Source organism: Silene latifolia, chromosome 1 (assembly GCF_048544455.1).
Source record: "Silene latifolia isolate original U9 population chromosome 1, ASM4854445v1, whole genome shotgun sequence".
Classification (NCBI taxonomy): Eukaryota; Viridiplantae; Streptophyta; class Magnoliopsida; order Caryophyllales; family Caryophyllaceae; genus Silene; species Silene latifolia.
In genome coordinates, this window is record NC_133526.1 from 34,828,517 (window position 1) to 34,849,447 (window position 20,931).

At 37.5% G+C, this 20,931-nt stretch overlaps 2 protein-coding genes across 6 annotated transcripts; one reads left to right on the forward strand and one right to left on the reverse strand.

The window, feature by feature from the left end:
- Positions 1 to 8,021: 8,021 nt before the first annotated feature.
- LOC141603090 (ABC transporter C family member 4-like) lies at positions 8,022 to 17,419 on the forward strand. 5 transcript variants are annotated; one of them, XM_074422876.1, is made up of 12 exons: positions 8,022 to 8,425; positions 10,259 to 12,413; positions 12,542 to 12,862; positions 13,248 to 13,334; positions 13,421 to 14,029; positions 14,112 to 14,276; positions 14,532 to 14,826; positions 14,943 to 15,157; positions 15,504 to 15,809; positions 15,889 to 15,952; positions 16,456 to 16,695; positions 17,061 to 17,419. In XM_074422876.1, exons 2-12 carry the CDS (start codon positions 10,332 to 10,334, stop codon positions 17,159 to 17,161), a joined length of 4,485 nt encoding a protein of 1,494 aa, XP_074278977.1. In that variant the 5' UTR covers positions 8,022 to 8,425; positions 10,259 to 10,331; the 3' UTR covers positions 17,162 to 17,419. The 5 variants fall into 5 exon arrangements, with proteins under 5 accessions (XP_074278977.1, XP_074278979.1, XP_074278980.1 ...); XM_074422878.1 differs by lacking the exon at positions 8,022 to 8,425 and adding an exon at positions 8,782 to 8,992; XM_074422879.1 differs by lacking the exon at positions 8,022 to 8,425 and adding an exon at positions 9,464 to 9,821.
- Positions 17,420 to 17,770: 351 nt separating this feature from the next.
- LOC141603146 (uncharacterized) lies at positions 17,771 to 18,690 on the reverse strand. The gene has a single exon (XM_074422881.1). The coding sequence runs from the start codon at positions 18,624 to 18,626 to the stop codon at positions 17,829 to 17,831; it is 798 nt and encodes a 265-aa protein (XP_074278982.1). The 5' UTR covers positions 18,627 to 18,690; the 3' UTR covers positions 17,771 to 17,828.
- Between the last annotated feature and the right edge of the window lie 2,241 nt (positions 18,691 to 20,931).

The following is a 20,931-nucleotide window of genomic DNA, read 5'->3' on the forward strand; positions in this document are numbered from 1 at the left end:
ACCACGGTCGCACCGGAGAAATAGTTTTTAAGGCAGCGGTTCCGTACCGTGTCACTACCTTTCCTCTGTCGGTATTTCTGATCTTTGGCATTTATTTCGGCACTGCATTTTTATTCCTTTCGTAATTCTTTGCTGCTACAGAATTTACGAACAACAATTTAAAAACTATTTAATTAGTGCAGTAGCCATGTCTGTTATTTCGAAAATTGTACCTGATATTTCGAAAATTGAGCAATTAGATGGTCAGAATTATAAGCGTTGGTCCCAGAAACTGTTGATGTTTTTTGAGCAGCTGGAAATTGATTATGTTTTATTTAATGACCCGCCAAAACCTATTGTTCCGTCTGATGCTGAGACTACCCCTCCTGCGGCTAAGGCAGTTAAGTCAAATGAAGATGAAATTGCTAAATTTGTTAAGGACAACAAAACTGCTAGGTGTCACATACTTAATAACATGATTAACCCGCTGTTCGATTTATTTGCTGATAATAAATCAGCTAAAGTCATTTGGGAGTCCTTACTTGAAAAAATATGGGGGTGATTCTGGGGAAAAAGAAATATGTTGTGGGTAAGTGGCTGCAATTTAAGATAGTGGATGGGAAGTCTATTATGGAACAGGTTCATGTCTATGAAAACTTGTGTGCTGATATTGTTAGTGAGGGCATGAAATTAGACGACCTTTTTGTTGCTAATGTGTTGTTGGAAAAATTCTCTCCCTTCTGTTCTGAGTATAGAAATCAGCTAAAACACATAAGAAAGACATGTCCCTTATGGAACTTATCAGTCATATGAGGACCGAAGAGGCAAATCGCCTCAAAGACAACCCTGCTGTTTACCAGTCTGTGAATGCATCTGTTGCTGCTGTCAAAACTAATTTGGTTGAGTCCGGTGGTCCGTCAAATCTTTCTTTGAAAAGTTCAAGGGTAAGGGTAAGGCCAAGGTTGGTCGGGGTAAGGGTAAAGGAAAGAAGATCGATCCAGGGAAGTACACCAAGCCGGTTGCAAAGATTCGAAAGCCTAAGGGTCATTTGGTTTGCTATGTTTGTGGGAAACCGGGTCACAAAGCCTACCATTAATCGATAAGAAGATCGCTCAAGTCAAGCCAATCTTTGTGATGATGATGTCATTCTTTCTTGTGGTTGTTGAAGCTAATCTGTGGGTAATCTTCTTTGAATGGATCTTGAATCTGGCGCTTCCAGACACCTCTGTCTTTGATAAGGGGTTATTTGCTTTGAGTTCGAGGAGATAGGCGATGGGAAATGCGTCTACATGGGTAATTCTTCACCGCAAAGATCACGAGCAAAGGCAAGATCTTTCTCAAACTCACCTCGGGGAAAACACTTGCTCTCAATAATGTTTTATTTGTACCCATATTGCGTCGAAACCTCGTGTCTGGTGCCTTATTGAACAAAGCTGGTTTGAAACTTGTTTTTGAGGCTGACAAGGTTGTAATGTCGCGCAATGGGGAATTTGTGGGCAAGGGTTATCTGTCTGGGGGTCTTTTTGTACTCTTTTTATACTGTACACTGATTCTGTTTTTAATAATATTGCATCTACTTCTGCTTATATCGCTGAGTCTATTGATGTTTGGCATGGTAGATTAGGTCATGTGAATGTTGACTACATTAAAAAACTTAGAACCATGAGTTTAATTCCAAGTTTGCCGAGTCAAGAATTCTCTAAATGTGGTAGCTGTGTTGAGGCTAAATTCACAAAGAAACCTAGTAAACCTGTGACAACTAGGACCACGAGTCTTCTTGAGTTAATTCACACCGACCTAGCTGACTTCAAAAATGTTGCAAGTAGAGGTGGCAAGAATTATTATGTGACTTTTATAGACGACTGTTTGAGGTACACCCGAGTTTATTTGCTTAAGACTAAAGATGAAGCAGAACAATCGTTTATAAACTTTAAAAATGAGGTCGAAAATCAACTCGACAGGAAGATTAAAAGGGTAAGGTCTGATAGAGGTGGTGAGTATAAATCCGAGTTATTTAGCGGACTTTTGTCTTTAAACGGTTTAATACATGAGACTAGTCCACCTTACTTACCCCAATCCAATGGTGTAGCTGAACGTAAAAATAGAACTTTAAAAGAGATGATGAATGCTATGCTTTTAAGTTCTGGCCTATCTGACGATATGTGGGGGGAAGCAATTCTTTCTGCTTGTCACATTCTTAACCGTGTACCTCATAAGAAAATTGACAAGACACCCTACGAGATTTGGAAGGGCTATCCTCCTAACCTAAGTTACCTTAGAGTGTGGGGGTGTTTGACTAAAGTGGGTTTACCTGACTTTAGGAGACCTACCGTTGGACCTAAGACCTATGATTGTGTTTTTATAGGTTATGCTCAAAATAGCTCTGCCTATAGATTTATGTCTTTGAGTGACCGTTCTATATCTGAGGCTAGAGATGCCGAATTTTTTGAGCATGTTTTCCCTTTTCAGAAAAATGTTGTTTCATCTACTTTATTACCTATTGCATCTATTAATATGTCTTCACATGCTAGTTGTAGTAGCACTCCTATTGATCATGCTGTTGAACCTAGGAGGAGTAAAAGACCTAGATGTCCAAAGGATGTTAGTGATTATGTTACAACACATTTATCTGAATATGGATACTCTGTTTGTGCAAGTGATGAGTTTGTTTCAGCTTTTTTAATAGAGGATGACCCAAAAACCTATAGTGAGGCAATGAAATCCATTGATGCTAATTTTTGGAAAGATGCTATTAAAAGTAAACTTGATTCTATTGTTTCTAATCAGACTTGGGAGTTGACTGATTTACCTAAAGGTAGTAAACTCATTACGAGTAAATGGATCTTTAAAAAGAAAATGAGACCTGGCGGTACAATAGAAAGGTTCAAAGCTAGACTTGTAGTTAGAGGCTTTACACAAAAGAAGGGCATTGATTACTTTGATACCTATTCTCCTGTGACCAAAATTTCGACTATAAGAACTCTTGTCGCTTTAGCTGCTATTCATAACCTTATTATACATCAGATGGATGTTAAAATTGCTTTCTTGAATGGTGAGCTAAAGGAAGAGATCTATATGTCGCAACCTGAAGGGTTTGTGGTTAAGGGTCAAGAGAATAAAGTGTGTAAACTGAACAAGTCACTTTATGGTCTGAAACAAGCACCTAAACAGTGGTATGAGAAATTCAACACTACTTTGATGAGTAATGGCTTTATGATTAACAATTCTGATTCATGTGTTTATTCCAAAGTGATAGAATCTGATTGTGTTATTATATGCCTATATGTGGATGACATGCTTATTTTTGGTAATAATTTAGATGTGATAATTAAAACCAAAGAATTTCTGTCATCACACTTTGAGATGAAGGACTTAGGAGAAGCTGATGTTATCCTAGGAGTTAAGGTTATCCGAAACTCCAATGGAATTTCTTTGAGTCAATCTCATTATGTTGAAAAAGTGTTGAAAAAGTTTAACTGTTTTGATGTTGTGCCTGCTAGAACACCCTAAGACTCTAGTATACATTTGAGTAAAAACTTGGGTAACAGTGTTTCCCAAGAAGAGTATGTTAAAATTCTAGGGAGTGTGATGTTTCTTATGAACTGTACTCGACCAGATATTGCATATGCAGTTAGTAGACTGAGTCGTTATACTCATAACCCTGGTAATGAACATTGGAATGCTCTTCGTCGTTTGCTAAAATACCTAAGAGGAACAGTTGATCTGTGTTTGCATTATGGTAAATTTCCTGTTGTGTTAGAAGGATATTGTGATGCAAACTGGGTTGCAGGTAACGATGAGATTTGTTCTACTAGTGGTTATGTCTTCACCATGGGTGGAGGTGCTATATCATGGAAGTCTTCCAAACAGACTTGTATTGCACGCTCTACCATGGAGTCGGAGTTCATAGCTCTTGAATTGGCAGGACAAGAAGCTGATTGGTTGAAAAACCTATTGGCCGATGTACCAGTATGGGGAGGACGGCTGACACCGGTCTCCATGCTGTGTGACTCGAAAGCTGCTATTGGCGTTGCAAAGAATAGTGTCTACAATTCGAAAAAGAGACACATGCGAATAAGGCACGCTGCAGTTAAACAACTCCTTGGGAATGGAGTGATTACTGTGGACTATGTGAAGTCCGAAAGTAATCTTGCTGATCCCTTTACTAAGGGGTTGACTAAGAGATTAGTCGTTAATACGTCGAGGGGAATGGGGCTTAGGTCCTTGAGTCAAGGTTGAGATTGACTAGGTCCAAAGTTTCATTCCTATGGCGTAGTATGATTCATAGCCTTTATGGTGGTGCGTTTGAGACGCACTTGATGAATTATACACCAGGTTGGACTTATGTCCTTAATGGCTCGTGTGAGAAGTGCTACTGAGAAGCACTTGAGCCACCTACATAGGTGTGATGATCCTAAGATTATGAGAAGTCTTGAGGTCACCCTATTAGTACCAAGGTAACGCATGAAGCTCTAAAAGAGCGCGTTGCACTCTGAAATCGCGGGACGGTCTTAATTAGAAGGTATGATATGTGTTGTGGGGGGTATCGACCGAAGCTCAGCTAGGAATTCAAATCGCAAGATATTCTCTAGCTGTAAGTAAGTTGTTTCCTCATTTCACTAAAGTATCAATTCAAATCGAAAGATATTGATACCTAAGTATCCAACCCTTCCTTTACCCAGAAATCTTTTAGTTCTTTTCTTCGCCATCTGTGGGGGATTGTTGGAAGTGATGCCTATGAAAAGGCATAATTCTCATGTTTGAGAATTGTGTTTGTCCCACATCGGTGGGAAACACCATCTCCTTCATCTTTATATGGGCTCTTATCCATTGTATGGATAAGAGATTGGTCCAAGGTGGGTTTTGTGTGTGTTTGTTGGGCCAGTGGGTTTGGGTCCAACACGCGCGCGCGCCGGCCCGGCCCGGCCCGGGCCCGGGCTCGGGTTCGGGTAGAACCCCTGCAGGGCGGGCCAAAGGCCCGATTTTACCTTTTTGGGCCATTTGCGTTTTGAGAGTTTTTGGGCCGAGTTTGTTTGTGCTGTTGAATAAGTCAGTCAACACTGTTAGTGGGTGAGAAGTTTACTCCCCACTTTCAGTCATTGATTGCTGCGTTTTAGGGGTCGGTTTTATGGCTCTCTTCTGCTATAAATACCGAGGTCTTCCTGTCAGTTCAACACACAACATAAACTCTCTTCTCTCTTCTGTTCTCAAACATCTTCCTCTCGACTATATTTTTTCTGGGTTCAGCTTTAAGTCCGTTCCAGGTCTTACAAACTCGAGTGGGCGAGTTTGTGAGGCAGCAGTAGTGTAATCCTTGGGGACTACCGGTCGTCGCTGATCGCCACCACGGTCGCACCGGAGAAATAGTTTTTAAGGCAGCGGTTCCGTACCGTGTCACTACCTTTCCTCTGTCGGTATTTCTGATCTTTGGCATTTATTTCGGCACTGCATTTTTATTCCTTTCGTAATTCTTTGCTGCTACAGAATTTACGAACAACAAAATTTATATCACAAATTCGCATTTATAATAGACAATTTTCAGTTTTCATCACAAGCTAAGAATGTGCCATGCAAGTTGAATAGCAAGTGAGAGAACAAATGGAACTATGGAAAAGGGTTGTTAGAAAAATGTATTATAAAGGACAAACAATTTGTGATTTATAGTTATATGGCCATATGCCCATATACTATATAGAGTGACATTTATCGCTGTTTTTTTGGATCAAACTTATCTCGATCTGAATCAATCAATTTATAGGATCTCGAACTCAATCAATCAACTTATAGGATCTCGAATCGAATCGAACTTATAGGATCTCGAATCAACTTATAGGATCTCGAATCAACTAAATCGAACTTATAGGATCTCGAAGTGAACTTAAATTAAGTGAGGTATATGATCTCGAATCAATTTATAGGATCTCGAATCGAATCAATCAATCGAACTTATATGATCTCAATCAACTTATAAGATCTCGAATCGAATCAACTTATAGGATCTCGAATCGAATCGAATCAACTTATAGGATCTGAAGTGAACTTATATTAAGTGACTTTAAGTTCAAAAGAACAGGGCCTTAACCCGTTTAAACTTAAGACGAACAATATCGTTTTGAACAAAACTAACAATACTATGATAACACAAATACAAGGTGGGAGCACCCCCATGTGCTTCCCTCTCTCCTCTAATTGGGTCATTTGTGAGGGAAAATGATATCCGTCACTCCAAAGTGACGGATACGTGCCGTCACAAATGAAATTTTGTGTATGAGGATATGGTCTGGCCTTGTCGTGGTGTTTTGGTAGCCATTTATTGAACTTATTAGGTATACTCTTTAATGTTTATGTCCTTTTTCGTTTCTTTTTTAGGTATTACTATTATGTTTTGTCTTCTTAATTATAGTTTATTTGACCCTTTCTCCTCAACTTTTCCTTTTTGCATGTTTTAATTTCTTCTATATATTCAAAAAATGAGGTTGTCTCTTTTATAAAAGGTGTAAATAAATTTTGTTGTTTTTTCGGAGATTCATCCCTTAATTGTATCAAATTAAAAGTTTCGGTGAATTATGCCTTAAATCATCAATTAGTTGTCATTCCGAACAATTAGTACGGGGTCTAGCCCTATTTGATTAGAACTCGTAGATATTTTTGAGTTCTAATCGAGTCGTTTTTTATTCATTAATTTTCGAGTTCTATCAGATTGGATATCAGTGGTTTGAGTTGAGTCAGCTTTTGGCATATTAAGGCCCAGTTTGGCAATTCTAGTTACCTTATTCTTATGCAAGAGTTTGACAAGTAATTTATTTAACCAAATAAATTGTCTAAAATAAAAGGTAATATTTGAGAATAAGGTGCGTGATCATATTTTATCTTCCTTTTTACTCCCTCTGTCCTGGTCATTTGTTGTCCTTTCCCATATGGAGGTGTCTCAATTATTTGTTGTCTTTTCTATTTTAAAAATGAACTTGATGAGTAATTTGATGAATTACACTCAATCTGTTCACTTGTCATTTAGTAATTGACTCATTTATCTTTCCTTGGTTTTTGTGCCAAACCAAAGGACAACAATTAACCGGGACAGACGTAATACTTCTTCAATCTACAATATTAAATAAATAATTATTATAGCTTTTATGTCATTTTACGACAAATTAGCTACTTTTTTTTTTCGACTAGTTTAAACAAAATTGTGCTTTCAATTATATCCTAACTAGGGATGGCAATGGGTAGGGTCTGGGTAGGGTCCGCCTAGACTCGGACCCGACCCGAGATTTTCCCTTTGGACCGTGCACCCCTGCACCCGCATGAGGGTCTAAAATTGAGGACCCATACCCGGACCCTATGGGTAAGGGTAGAGGTCTGGTCTACCATGGTCCGAGTTTACCATTTTAGTAACAAAATTAACAGCTATAGGGTCTATAATATTAAAAAAAAGAAAATTATACTACTTTAACATTATGAGTTTATTAATCTGTCGTTAATGGTGGTTGTCGGTCGCCGGCTATTAGAGAGGTGGTTGTCAGTCGCGTATCAGTGCTCTTATCAGTGCTCTGTACTGGTTTTCTTGTGTCAGTGGTGGAGTGGTGGTATTGTCAGTGGTTGAGTTTTATCACTTTATGGGATGAGGGAAGAGAAAGATATTTTAGTTGAGTTTCTACAGTCTGCCAGTATGAATTCAGAAAAGTTGTAATTTTGATTTTTTTTTCTTTAATAAAAGGGTCTAAGGGTCGGGTATGGGTCTCATAACTTAGACCGACCCGACAAAAATATTTTCTTAAGACCCATACCCGACCCATACCCATTGGGTCTGAAAAAATGAGACCCATACCCGACCCATTGGGGTCCGACCCTCAGGGTCTGGGTCGGGTCCCCGACCCACTGCGATCCCTAATCCTAACCACTTGTTTCATGAAAACAAACAAAATAGGGTAATGGTAACATTGTTTGACCATACAAAAAAATAATAATTTAGCGCCACAAATTCGATCTCGTTACCCACGAGTACTATATTGAATTCACAAATTTGGCCAAATTCATTAACTACTCTATATTATACGGTGATATTTGTCTGATAATTGTCGTCCACATTTAAAAGCTACACTAGAATTACACTTCTTGTTTTCTTCAAGTTCCTCTTCCACCCTACATTACAATTTACAACTAATAATAATTCAATAAATTTCGTTTAAGACAGATATAACAGTCTTAATAATATAACAATTTAAGTATTAACCCATTTATATATAAAAAACAAATATATTACTTTTTTCCATTTATTATGTTTTTGTTTTATTTTAACTATTTCAGTCGTCTTAAACTTAAACGGATAATCCCGTCTTTAATTACAACTTGTGCTAATATATATACACCAACACCACCTATATCTCAAAGGCACCTTCATTATTTCTCGTACTCGGTGGTCTGTCTCTCCCCCATCAAATTTTTTGTATGTTCTTTTCAGCTCACTTGCTTCATTTATTTCACTCAATTAATACCTCCATATATTACCATTTATATGCATTAAATTGTACAATTTATATTTGCATGTTTTTTTTTCCCGCTGTTAATTTTTTCAATTTCTTCGATAATATTACCATTTCAATGAATGAAATTGTACTATTTATATTCGTAAGTTTTTTATCCTTATTTTGTTCATTGTTTTTACTAGAATCAATCACACCATATTCAATTCATCATAACAAACTTTCTGTTGTGATCAGTTTTATTGAAATAAAGATAATTTATTGGACGGTGATTCTTTTCCAGGACATCAAACTCCATTCCATACCATTCCGTCTTGTTGAAACAAACGACCCCTAAATATTTATAGCAATTCAAATAGTACTCGAGCTTGGGCATTCAATAAGCCATTGAATTTGAATGACGTACCCCGTTTCTGAGAACCTTTTGAACATGATATTAGTAGGGTTTGTTTCTCATGTTTTGATGCTTTGAAATACTTCTCTCTATGTTTCTCTTTTGTGAATTTACATGCAAAAAAATTATTTACAAGGTAATTCTTTTTATTTTTATTTTTAATTTAAATTTTTTTGCCTTTTTGTCAATTTATATTCTAGTTAGCTCTTTGTAAATTCTTTAATTCAATGGTTTTAAGTTGTTTGAATAATCAGAACTCGGAAAGTCTCCCTCCATACGCTCATTTTCGTATGAAAGCTTCATACGGCCATATGCGGCCCATTTACAGCCAAATGTGACCCAGTTTAAATGGTCACATAAGACCGTCTGAAGGGCCTTAAGACGAAATAGTCCGTCTGAAATGAGAATTAGTGTTAAACAATTGGGTATGGAGGATGCACGTTCTTGACTAAGAATCTAAATTGTTCATATTATAATGAAGTATACTTTTCTTAAGAGCAGGGAAGAAACTTCTTCAATTCCCAAGTCAACAGTTCTACAATTCTAAATCCATGAATTCAATTTTGTCAGATTATAATTTATAATGTATAATGTCATTACATGCATCAGTTTTTAAAAAGAATTCAGTGTACCTATCATTCTTTATTATACACCTTTCATTATTATACTAATTTGAGGCTTAATGATTGAGTTGATCATCTTTTATTTTAACGTAAATTATAGAATAAGACGGTCTTACACTATGACCAGAGACGTCAATACTTTAAATGCTGGTGATTTGATCTGCAATTACTTGAGCTGCTAAATCTGTGTAATTATTCAGAAATCATGTGGCAGTAATGATCTATTTTTGCTAACTTTTTAGCTTTTTTTCAAATTATTTGCTGGATTTGTGGGGTCAAATAGCCTACCCTTTTCTAAAGTTCATAAATTCCTAATAGTGATGTTGTTCCCATGATTTAGTGGTGTGTTACAGTCTTTTTTCGGATATTTTTCTGCTTTTTTCAATGTTAAATTCTTAATGTCATTATTATATATGCTTTCCCTGAATTATTTTTTGAAAGGTAATGACCTTTTTAGTATTTACTATGAGTTTCACTTTGATTCTGATATAGTAGCATGCATCAGTCCTTAGCCTCTCTTAAGACGGATATACCCGTCTCTTAATAAGAATTTATGAGCATGTAAAGTTATGTGTTTTTCCTTACCTGATAGAATCTGAGTTTTATTCTTAATCTTCTACTAATGTCATTCAACTTCCGAAATTTCATTATTTTATTTGTATATATCCTTGTAAATTTAATGTTAGGTGTAATTCTGATTCGTCTAGGAGTAGCTTTATAACCAAACAAATTTTGTCTACTTCCCTGATTTTACTATTTTTTTATATGAATTTGTGCAGGAAGTTTATGATAAGTGATTAATGAGAAGGAACGAGCAAGGAACTCGGAAATCTTGAGAAGACATCGGAAAACATGTCTTCGGAATCTTGGATGACTTCCCTTTCATGTTCAATTACAGAAAATCCTTCATCTTCACCTATAGTAGCATGGGTTAAATTCTTATTTCTTTATCCGTGTCCTCAAAGAGCTTTGCTTTCGTCCGTTGATCTTATTTTATTGCTAGTACTCTTTGCTATTTTTATTCACCGATTCATTTCAAAAGTCGTCTTGAGGAAAAATGACGATTCTAGCCCTAGGAAGGACATCACGACTAGGAACCACGCTCGAGTTGAGGCAAATCTTTGGTATAAAACGTCTCTTATTGTAACACTTTTGTTAGCTGTCGTTCATTTAGTGAGTGCCATTCTAGCTTTTAGCCGGAAAAACATCGAGTTACCTTGGAAAATTGTCAATGAGTCATTTGGGATCATTCAAGTGCTAACTTATTTAGCAATTGTTGTTCTTATTGCTCATCAGAAGAGGTTTGTCTCATCTAAGCACCCATTATCACTAAGAGTGTTTTGGGTTGCTAGCTTCTTGTTCTATGCTTTGTTTGCAGTTTCGGGTATAGTCCGTCTAATTTCGGTAAATGGGAGTGATTTGAGGTCGGAGGATATAATTTCACTGATTTCTTTCACACTGTCATCCGCTCTTCTTGTGGTTGCCATTAAAGGATCCACGGGTATCACCATCTCAAGTCAAGAGGCTTTGGTAGTAGAGGATGAAACTTCACTAAATGAGCCTCTTTTGGAGAAATCGAAAGTTAGTGGCTTTGCCACTGCTTCAATTGTGTCCAAAACATTTTGGATATGGATTAATCCCCTACTTAAAAAAGGTTACAAAACTCCACTTACCGCGAATGATGTCCCATCTCTTTCACCAGAACACAGAGCCGAAAGAATGTCGGATCTATTTGAATCCAACTGGCCTAAGTCAACTGAAAATTGCAAGCACCCGGTTTTAACAACCCTCTTCGGGTGCTTTTGGAGAGAACTGTCTTTGACCGCTTTCTTAGCTGTTGCTAGAGTTTGTGTCATGTATGTGGGACCTCTTTTACTTCAGAGATTTGTTGATTTCACTTCGGGTAAAAGAAGCTCTCCTTATGAAGGGTATTATCTAGTCCTAATTCTCCTAGTTGCAAAGATAGTAGAGGTCTTGTGTACCCATCAATTCAATTTCCAATCCCAAAAACTCGGGATGTTAATTCGTGGGACCCTCATCACAAACTTGTACAAGAAAGGGCTCAGGTTAACATGCTCGGCTCGACAGGCTCATGGAGTTGGGCAAATAGTGAATTACATGGCTGTTGATACTCAACAACTCTCTGATATGATGCTTCAACTGCATGCTATATGGCTAACGCCTTTTCAAATACTCGTGGCATTAGTTCTCTTATATAACTATCTCGGGAGAGCAGTAATCACGGCTTTTTTGGGAATAGTGGGGGTTATGGTGTTTGTTATATTTGGAACAAGAAGGAATAATCGGTATCAGTTCAATTTGATGGAGAATCGGGACTCTAGAATGAAGGCAACCAATGAAATGCTCAACTATATGAGAGTGATTAAGTTCCAGGCATGGGAAGAACATTTTAACAAAAGGATATCATCATTCAGGAACTCTGAGTATAGTTGGTTGTCTAAGTTTCTCTACTCAATTGCAGGCAATATTGTGGTGATGTGGTCCACACCGATATTGATCTCGACTCTAACATTCGCCAGTGCAATTCTTGTGGGGGTCCCACTTGATGCCGGGACTGTGTTCACAACTACAACCCTTTTTAAGATGTTGCAGGAGCCAATCAGGACTTTTCCACAGTCTATGATTTCAATCTCACAAGCTATGATTTCACTGAAAAGATTAGATGGTTTCTTGACGAGTAAGGAACTCAAGGAGGATTCAGTTGAGAGAGTTCACGGGTGTGATGGCGTGACAGCTGTCGAGGTCGAAGATGGTGTGTTTAGCTGGGATGATGATGGAGGTGTTGAGACTTTGAAAGATATCAATTTGAATATTAAGAGAGGGCAGCTTTCTGCTATTGTTGGCACTGTTGGATCGGGAAAATCTTCTTTACTTTCCTCAATTCTCGGTGAGATGCATAGAATCAGAGGAAAGGTAAGCTCATCTTCTTTGTCTGGTTCTTCTAGTTGTTCATCGCTTGGTAAAAATGTAGGTGTGTTTTGCACCTTTGCATTTGAGCCAAGATATCGGTATAATGTGTAAATGATCTTACGCTTCTGCAGGTCAAAGTATGTGGAACAACAGCTTACGTTGCACAAACGTCATGGATACAGAATGGAACCATTGAGGAGAATATCCTGTTTGGTTTGCCCATGAACAGACATAAGTACAGAGAAGTTCTGAGGGTTTGCTGCTTGGAGAAGGATATGGAGATGATGGAGTTTGGTGATCAGACGGAGATTGGAGAGCGTGGCATTAACCTCAGTGGTGGCCAGAAGCAACGCATACAACTCGCTCGGGCTGTCTACCAGGATTGTGATATTTATCTACTTGATGATGTCTTCAGTGCAGTTGATGCTCATACGGGATCTGAAATATTCAAGGTTTGTGACCTTGCGTCTTTTGCATTGTGTTTGTCTTCTTATTCAGTTTTGTATTAGCAATAACATCATCCTGGTGCCTCCCTCGATAGTGAGTTTGTGAACGGTCTCACATGTGAGACCAACCCAAATCCTTGTATATTTTTCTTTTGAATTGCAGGGTTAATGGGTTGACATACATCTCAGACCATGAATATTGTTTTCTCAAGGGGCAAGTGGATATACGGAGCCGGCCTCACCCCTGTAGTAATAACAACATATAGACTATAGAGGCTTTTGAATGATCCATGAGTAAAGTTGTGTAATATCCCATCGAATGAGTACGAGATTTTTTTGACTCCATCGGTGATGGAAGTACTGTATTGAACTTTGGCTTTATTTACTGCAGGAATGTGTAAGAGGAGCTCTGAGGAATAAAACAGTAATACTTGTTACCCATCAAGTCGATTTTTTGCATAATGTCGACCTTATCATGGTGAGTCATTCTCTGTGTCAAATCTTTTGCCGGTAGTATTCAAATATCTGTTATTTTGTTGTAACAAATGGTTCATACATATCCAGGTCATGCGAGAAGGAAAGATAGTACAAGCCGGAAAGTATGACAGTCTTTTACAAGCAGGCACTGACTTCAACTCACTAGTAGCTGCCCATGATACATCAATGGAACTGGTTGAAGCTGGAACCAACAATGACCTTCCAGAAGATTCTCCCCGTCAACAAAAGTCTCCAAGATCATTACCGAGTCATGTTGAAACAAATGGTGAGTCGGTAAAGGGGGACTCTAAGCTGATAAAAGAGGAGGAGAAGGAAACAGGCAAAGTTAGTATGCGTGTTTATAAGGATTACTGCACCGAGGCTTTTGGATGGTGGGGTGTTATTGCTGCTTTGATGTTCTCTTTGTTGTGGCAATCGTCAATAATGGCTGGCGATTACTGGCTGGCTTATGAAACTTCAGGAGAACGTGGCACATCCTTCAACCCATCTTTTTTTATTACTGTCTACTCCGTGATTGCGCTTGTTTCAGTTGTGTTGGTTATTATACGTTCCTTTTTCATCACTTTATTTGGGCTTAAGACAGCCCAAAATTTGTTCACCAGACTTCTCCATAGCATTCTACATGCTCCCATGTCATTCTTCGATACCACTCCTTCCGGAAGAATTTTAAGTCGGGTGAGATATCAACACTCTTTTTCATTTGTTTTCCCATCCAGTGATTGGTGAATAGTTTACTGATGTGATGTTTTGTGTTCAGGCTTCTAGTGACCAGACAAATGTCGATATTTTCGTGCCATTTGTTCTGAACCTGACGGTGGCCATGTACATCACTCTGCTCAGCATCATTATAATCACCTGCCAGTATGCGTGGCCGACTGTGTTTCTCCTAATTCCCCTGGGTTGGCTAAACTTTTGGTATAGGGTAAGCATAATTCATCAACCCTCTTTTATACATGCATATCCGAGGAAAGAAAAGAGTGACGAAATAATTGCTCTCGTGCAAAGTAGAAGTATATGAACTGCATTATGAAAATCGAACTCTGAGGCATTCTGTCTAATGAACAATAGTCTTGTTCAATATTAAGAAAATGATAAATCCTGTTATGCTTTTTAACCATTAATAAGCAAGTTAATTGTATAATTGTATATTGAAGATATACTGTCATTGGTTTTTCAGGGGTATTACCTTGCAACATCACGGGAATTGACTCGCCTAGACTCAATCACAAAAGCACCTGTTATACATCACTTCTCGGAAAGCATTTCAGGGTTTATGACAATCCGGTGTTTCAGGAAACAAGAAGGATTTACTCAGGAAAATGTGAACAGGGTGAATGCAAATTTGTGCATGGATTTTCATAATAATGGATCAAATGAATGGTTGGGCTTCCGTTTGGAATTGCTCGGGAGCTTACTTCTTTGTTCATCGACCCTTTTCATGATCCTCCTGCCTAGCAAAATCATCAAGCCAGGTTAGTCTTTTTCTACTAACTTCACCCTACAAATGAGTATTATGCTTTCATTTTTTCTTTTGTTTATTGTGGAAGTCATTACTAAAAAAAATCTGTCCTTTTGTTGTATGAAACAGAAAATGTTGGTTTGTCGCTGTCATATGGGCTATCTCTCAACTCTGTGCTGTTTTGGGCTATATATACCAGCTGTTTCGTGGAGAATAGAATGGTTTCTGTTGAGAGGATAAAGCAGTTTACTAAGATTCCTTCCGAAGCTGCGTGGTTAATCAAGGACCGCCTTCCTCCTGCAAACTGGCCTACTCAAGGCAACGTTGAGCTCAAGGACTTACAGGTATGAGCATAAGTCATGGTTTCAACAATTCATAGTTGCAATGCTACCCACGTATTGTAGATGGGTACAGGTATGAGCATAAGTAGGCCTGAAAAAGTTGACCTAACTCAAATAATTGATCCATCTGAAGTGCATAATGTATAAAATACCAAAATAACCCGAACCAAATTGATCTGATCTGACCCTTATGTATCCTACCTTACTGACCTGTTTGCTAGGTCGAAGCATAATGAGGATGCGTAACATACATAATTCAAATCATGCATCACATTTTTCCAAAAAACTTCAAAATTGACTTGAATAGTTCTATATTGATCTGAAGCAACATATTTTTCTGTGTTAACAGGTGAGATACAGACCTAATACTCCTCTGGTGATAAAGGGAATAACGTTAAACATTAGAGGGGGAGAAAAAGTAGGTGTAGTTGGAAGAACCGGAAGCGGGAAATCGACACTGATTCAAGTGTTGTTTAGGCTAGTTGAGCCAAGTGGCGGGAAAATTATCATCGATGGGATTGACATATGTACTCTAGGCCTCCATGATCTTAGGTCTCGGTTTGGAATCATTCCTCAAGAACCTGTTCTTTTCGAAGGCACTGTACGGAGCAACATTGACCCTACTGGCCAGTACTCAGAAGATGAAATCTGGAAGGTATATCTAATTTCATTCATTTAGAATTTCCGCAAGCTTTATGTGTTTCCCAAATGACATGCTTCTGTTTTTCGTGTAGAGTCTTGAACGTTGCCAATTGAAAGATGTAGTGGCTACTAAACCCGGAAAACTTGATTCTCCAGGTGCGCCTTCTTCCGCTTTCTAGCATTTTTAAGGCTCTATTGCTCTATGCCTAGGGGCTAGGGATACCCTTGGGATGTATTTTGAATATAGGCCGTGTTACTCAAACTTGGTTACAGGTGTGTGGAGCCGGGTCTGTCCCTGCTAGCTTTCTAAGATCGTGTACATTTTAGTACATAAATTAGCACGTAGCCGATGCTTGCTCAGTAATTGATTAATTGACCATTTAAACCTAAGTCAAGGGTTCAAGTCTCTGTCCTTAAAATTTTCTGCTAAGGACGCCCTTGGTCTGACACGGCTATGATTATGAAAATTTTATTGCGTTGCCTAGAAGAAGTGTCTGCGTTTGGCTTCATGTTGAGTTGAAAGGAGTATTTTGTTGACAGTTAACACCCAATCCAACACCCTAGTACAGTAGTACCCTACAAGAGTGATTGGTTGGGAAGTAACATGGAATCAATCTCGGAAATAACTAACTTGATCTTAACATGTCCAAATCTTGTAGTGGTTGATAATGGAGATAACTGGAGTGTAGGGCAGAGACAACTTCTGTGCCTAGGCCGAGTCATGCTGAAGAGAAGCAGACTATTGTTCATGGACGAGGCGACTGCTTCTGTTGATTCTCAGACAGATGCCGTGATTCAAAGGATCATCAGAGAAGATTTTGCAGCCTGTACAATCATTAGCATTGCTCACAGGATACCTACTGTTATGGATTGTGATAGAGTTCTCGTGGTCGATGCAGGTACATTAAGCATGCTTCATATATCTGATATAAATCACGCAACTTGTACATTAAGTATGCAACATATATCCGATTCATACAATTTGTTCAGTAAGTATGCGTCATATATCCAATATAAATCATACAATTTGTCTCTTGAGGATAATCTTAATACTATTAACCCATTGAAATATATATACTCCACCCGTATATTAACCGCCAACACAAAATAATTAGTATATATGGGTCAGTGCTCATTCTCAGGAGTCAGGACAACATGAGACCGTCTCAAATGATAATGCGTAAACTGTAAACATCAATTTAAGTGTATTTCATTAAGTAATGTCATGCCTAAGAATGCTTACAAATTTGAAAATGATGAACAGGGAAAGCAAAAGAATATGATTCTCCAGCTCGGTTGCTTGAGAGGCCATCCCTCTTTGGTGCACTGGTGCAAGAGTATGCTAATCGCTCAGCAGGGATTTAATCTTGAATCATGCAGCTATCGTCAACCATGTTTGTCGAACTATTCAAGGATTAAAACCGTCTATCTAAATAACATCACAGATTTACTGTAACGCTTAAGCTCTACTGCAAGGACAAATCACAGTGCTCTGAACTTACGGGAGATGTAGATAACTTTAGGGGATTTGGAAACTATTTTTTGGTCGGGATTGTAACACAATTATACGGTTGATGCTACTTATTAGCTTCTAGTTATATTTTCGTCAAATTTCTCATGAAATATCGCATTCAGCAACATAGTATTATAAATATTCCTTCTATTAAACAAATGTCTGATGAGTGAACCTGTCATACGGCCCAGCCAAGTCGGGTTGGGTTGGTGTCAACATTTATGGATTCACAACTGCTAAAGATGGGTGGGGTCAGGAATAAAAACAGTCTGAAATACAAAAACCAATTGAGCAAAACAAATGACAGCAATTTGTTGGAATTTTTATTCACTCAACTGTAGAATAAGATATACACTACATAGTTCAATTAGTTTCGATCAGAATACTACATGACGCTTACATAATACTAAACTCATACGGCTTCTGCTTACAGAAACCTGATAACATAATACATACTCAGTGCAATACTTTTCTACAAAAAATATAATGTAATAACCAATAAAATAAGGGAATTATATCTCATGATTCATGATGCTGCAATGTTGATTTGTTGAGAACAGAAAACAAGAGCCTGTGATTCGAGTTATCCCAACAAATCCCGACTTCATCGCCTGGAAGAAGCCCTCTTCTACTCACGAAATCCCTTTTCCAGTTGTTCATCAGTCCGTAACATTGTGAGGACGGCCACTTCTTCAACGTCAGCTTTAACTCAATTATCTTGTCAACGTCAAAGACAGTCACCCGAAGGCCATCTGGTGAGTCGATCAGAAATCGACTAGACTCATCGAGATGAGGAATAATGTGAGCCTCATTGAGTCCTTTTCTGATGAGAAGCCGATGTTGTGCATTGCAGTCGCTGGCAGTCAGTACTTTCCTGATAGTCCAGTTGATGTCAGCCTCAGGACGGTACATCCTTAGTGGGACCGCCTCGATAACAGTACCCTCGGAACATTCACTGCTTTCACCAGAGTTAGTAGGGCCACCACAATCAGAGTAAGAAACAGGCAAATCTGTTGAAACATCATCAACCTGCACTAAAGTTGTTCCTTGGATCCCAGAATTGATGGCATCCTGTTGGGCAAAGAAATCGAAGAAAGGGGCGCCATTTAGTTGAACGCTGAACAACTGGACTAGAATACCAGCACCAAGATCATTAGTAGACGGTAAGAAATTCATCTCCAGACTTGTTTTGTGCTTCTTAAAATTAGGGTTTTGAACAGATTGAAACGAAGAATTGGGGGTGAAATTGTGATGGGATTCTGTATTGTAAACAACAGAAGAATCAGAAGAAGAATCAGGTAGTTTTCTCTTATTCATGATTTGAAATTAATACAGAAATTGATGTGGATTGTTGAAGAAAACAGAGAAAAAGTAGGGCTACGAAGACGGAGATGAAGAAGAGAGTAAATTGAGAATGAATGAATGAATGAATGAATTGCAGAGAAATATGAAAGAGGAGAAGCAGGTTATATAATTTGAGAAACAAATTAAGGATTCAAATTATGGCGGTCAGTTGTGTGTTCGTCTAACGGTAAACTCCTCCTCCTGCTTCAACTTTGCGCGCCTTTTAGCTCCAGTTGTAAACGCGTCGTTTTTTTTTTTTTTTTTTTTTTCGCGACTTAGATTTTTATGTTTATAATATTTTAAAAATAAAAATAAAAGACCAGTTTATTAATAAACAAATGCGGTTTGTACAGTTCTCAAACAATAAATTGCTAAAATAATTACTCAATTGTAAGACTGTTCTACAGGGGAGGAGTATTATTCTTTTTGGAAATATTTAATTTTCTTTTTAGAAATATTTAATTGCATGTAAGACAGTTTACATTATTATTTTTTTATATTAAACACAACTTTTTATCGATAAATTATAACTTTATTATAATTAGTCTAAAATAATAATAATAAGAAAAAACAGTCACTTGTGGCCTACTGGTCATCGTTGTAGACTTGACAAACGAATCAACCGAGTGACCATTACAATAGATTTGGTCTGATCATTTTATATACGTCGTATTTTGGACAGATCTGGTCGCCAAATAATTTGGGTTTGGTTTGGATGTATTGTTACGGGCTACGGGTTATTCTAGGTTGGCACTTTTTCGAGTACGGTCATTTTGGGAATGAGTCGCTTACATTGAGTTTTTTTTTCCCTAGTTATTGATTAAGAAGAATTTTACAAGTATATATTTTTTTAAAAGTGTGTATATTTTATTATATACGTAAGTTGTTGATCTATATGAGCACTTTTCGAAACATATTAGAGAAGATTTATGGTAAATATCAATAATATGAGCTACCTAAGAGATTTTTTTTTTAAAAAAATTGCATCAATAAATTTCGTAACTTTTACCAAATAATGTCGAAAAATAAAATAACGATTATAATGAGGTAAAATAATGATCATATTTTGCGAAACAGGCTTTGAAAGAAACGTGGCAATTAGCTTGGCGAGTTTCGACAGCGGTAAAGAAAAAAAAAAAAAAAGCTTGGCGAGTTTCACAAAGGAAACGGGCCATTTTCCATGGGCCATGATGTGTTTCAGTCAATACTCAATACACACGAAAACTACAACAGACCATAGGGGATGATGTCCCCTTCTAGAAACACGCCATGCGAAGTTGCATGTTTCATCTTAACATCATTTCGCTCTATAAGTTTCATACGACATCGCTTTACTCATTTTTATACTTTTGAACTCCATCTCTTAAAAGTTATAAGAATTTTTTTTTTCAATTCATTACTTAATAATGCCTCTATTTTAATCTCAATTTCTCATTATTTGAAGTTTATTTTAATTTTTCTCCTGTAAAAAATATTGAAATAATATTCAATCATTAGTTTTATAAAATTAGTTACTCCACCAAAGCGGACTAAATTAAATATTGGACACAGTTTTTTTTTCTAAACGCAAGATTACTAATTTAAGTCCAACAAGTTTGGTAATTCTATTTCTATCCACAAAGCCAAAAATGTCATGATAAGCCAAAAAAGTTCATTTTAATTTTTTATTCTTCATACATTTAAAATGTATTAAGAATTTGTACAAATAGAGCAAGCTAGCTGGGGAAAAAAAGACGCGGTTTTTTTGGTTGGAGTTGATAGCGCGGGAATTCAAACTAGAGAAATAGTACCGTTAGATAAACACACCGCCATAGTTAAACTCAGAACATCAAACCCCTAATTTCATCAGCTTTCCTTATTTCAATCTCTTTATTTTTGCAACTTATATAGTCCCTTGATCCTATCTAACAACTCTCATAATTAATTCATTCCCTCTCTAAATTACTCTCTTCTTCAATCACTGTTTTCGTAACCCTAGAATTACAATTACAATTTCAATTTCTGTGATTTCCTCATCAATTTCACCCACAACAATTACTTGATTAATTTCAATCATGAGTAAGCGAAAAGAAGCTGAAACTTCTTCTGATTCCTCTCAAATTTACAACCCAGAATTCCCTCACAATTTCACCCCCAATTCTCCGATTCTATGCGTTCAAAACCCTAATTTGAAGAAGCAGAAAACAAGTCTCACTATGGAATCAAAACCGTCTCCGAATGATCTTGGTGCTGGTTTTCTTGTTCAATTCTTCGATGCTCAACTAAACGGCGCCCCTTT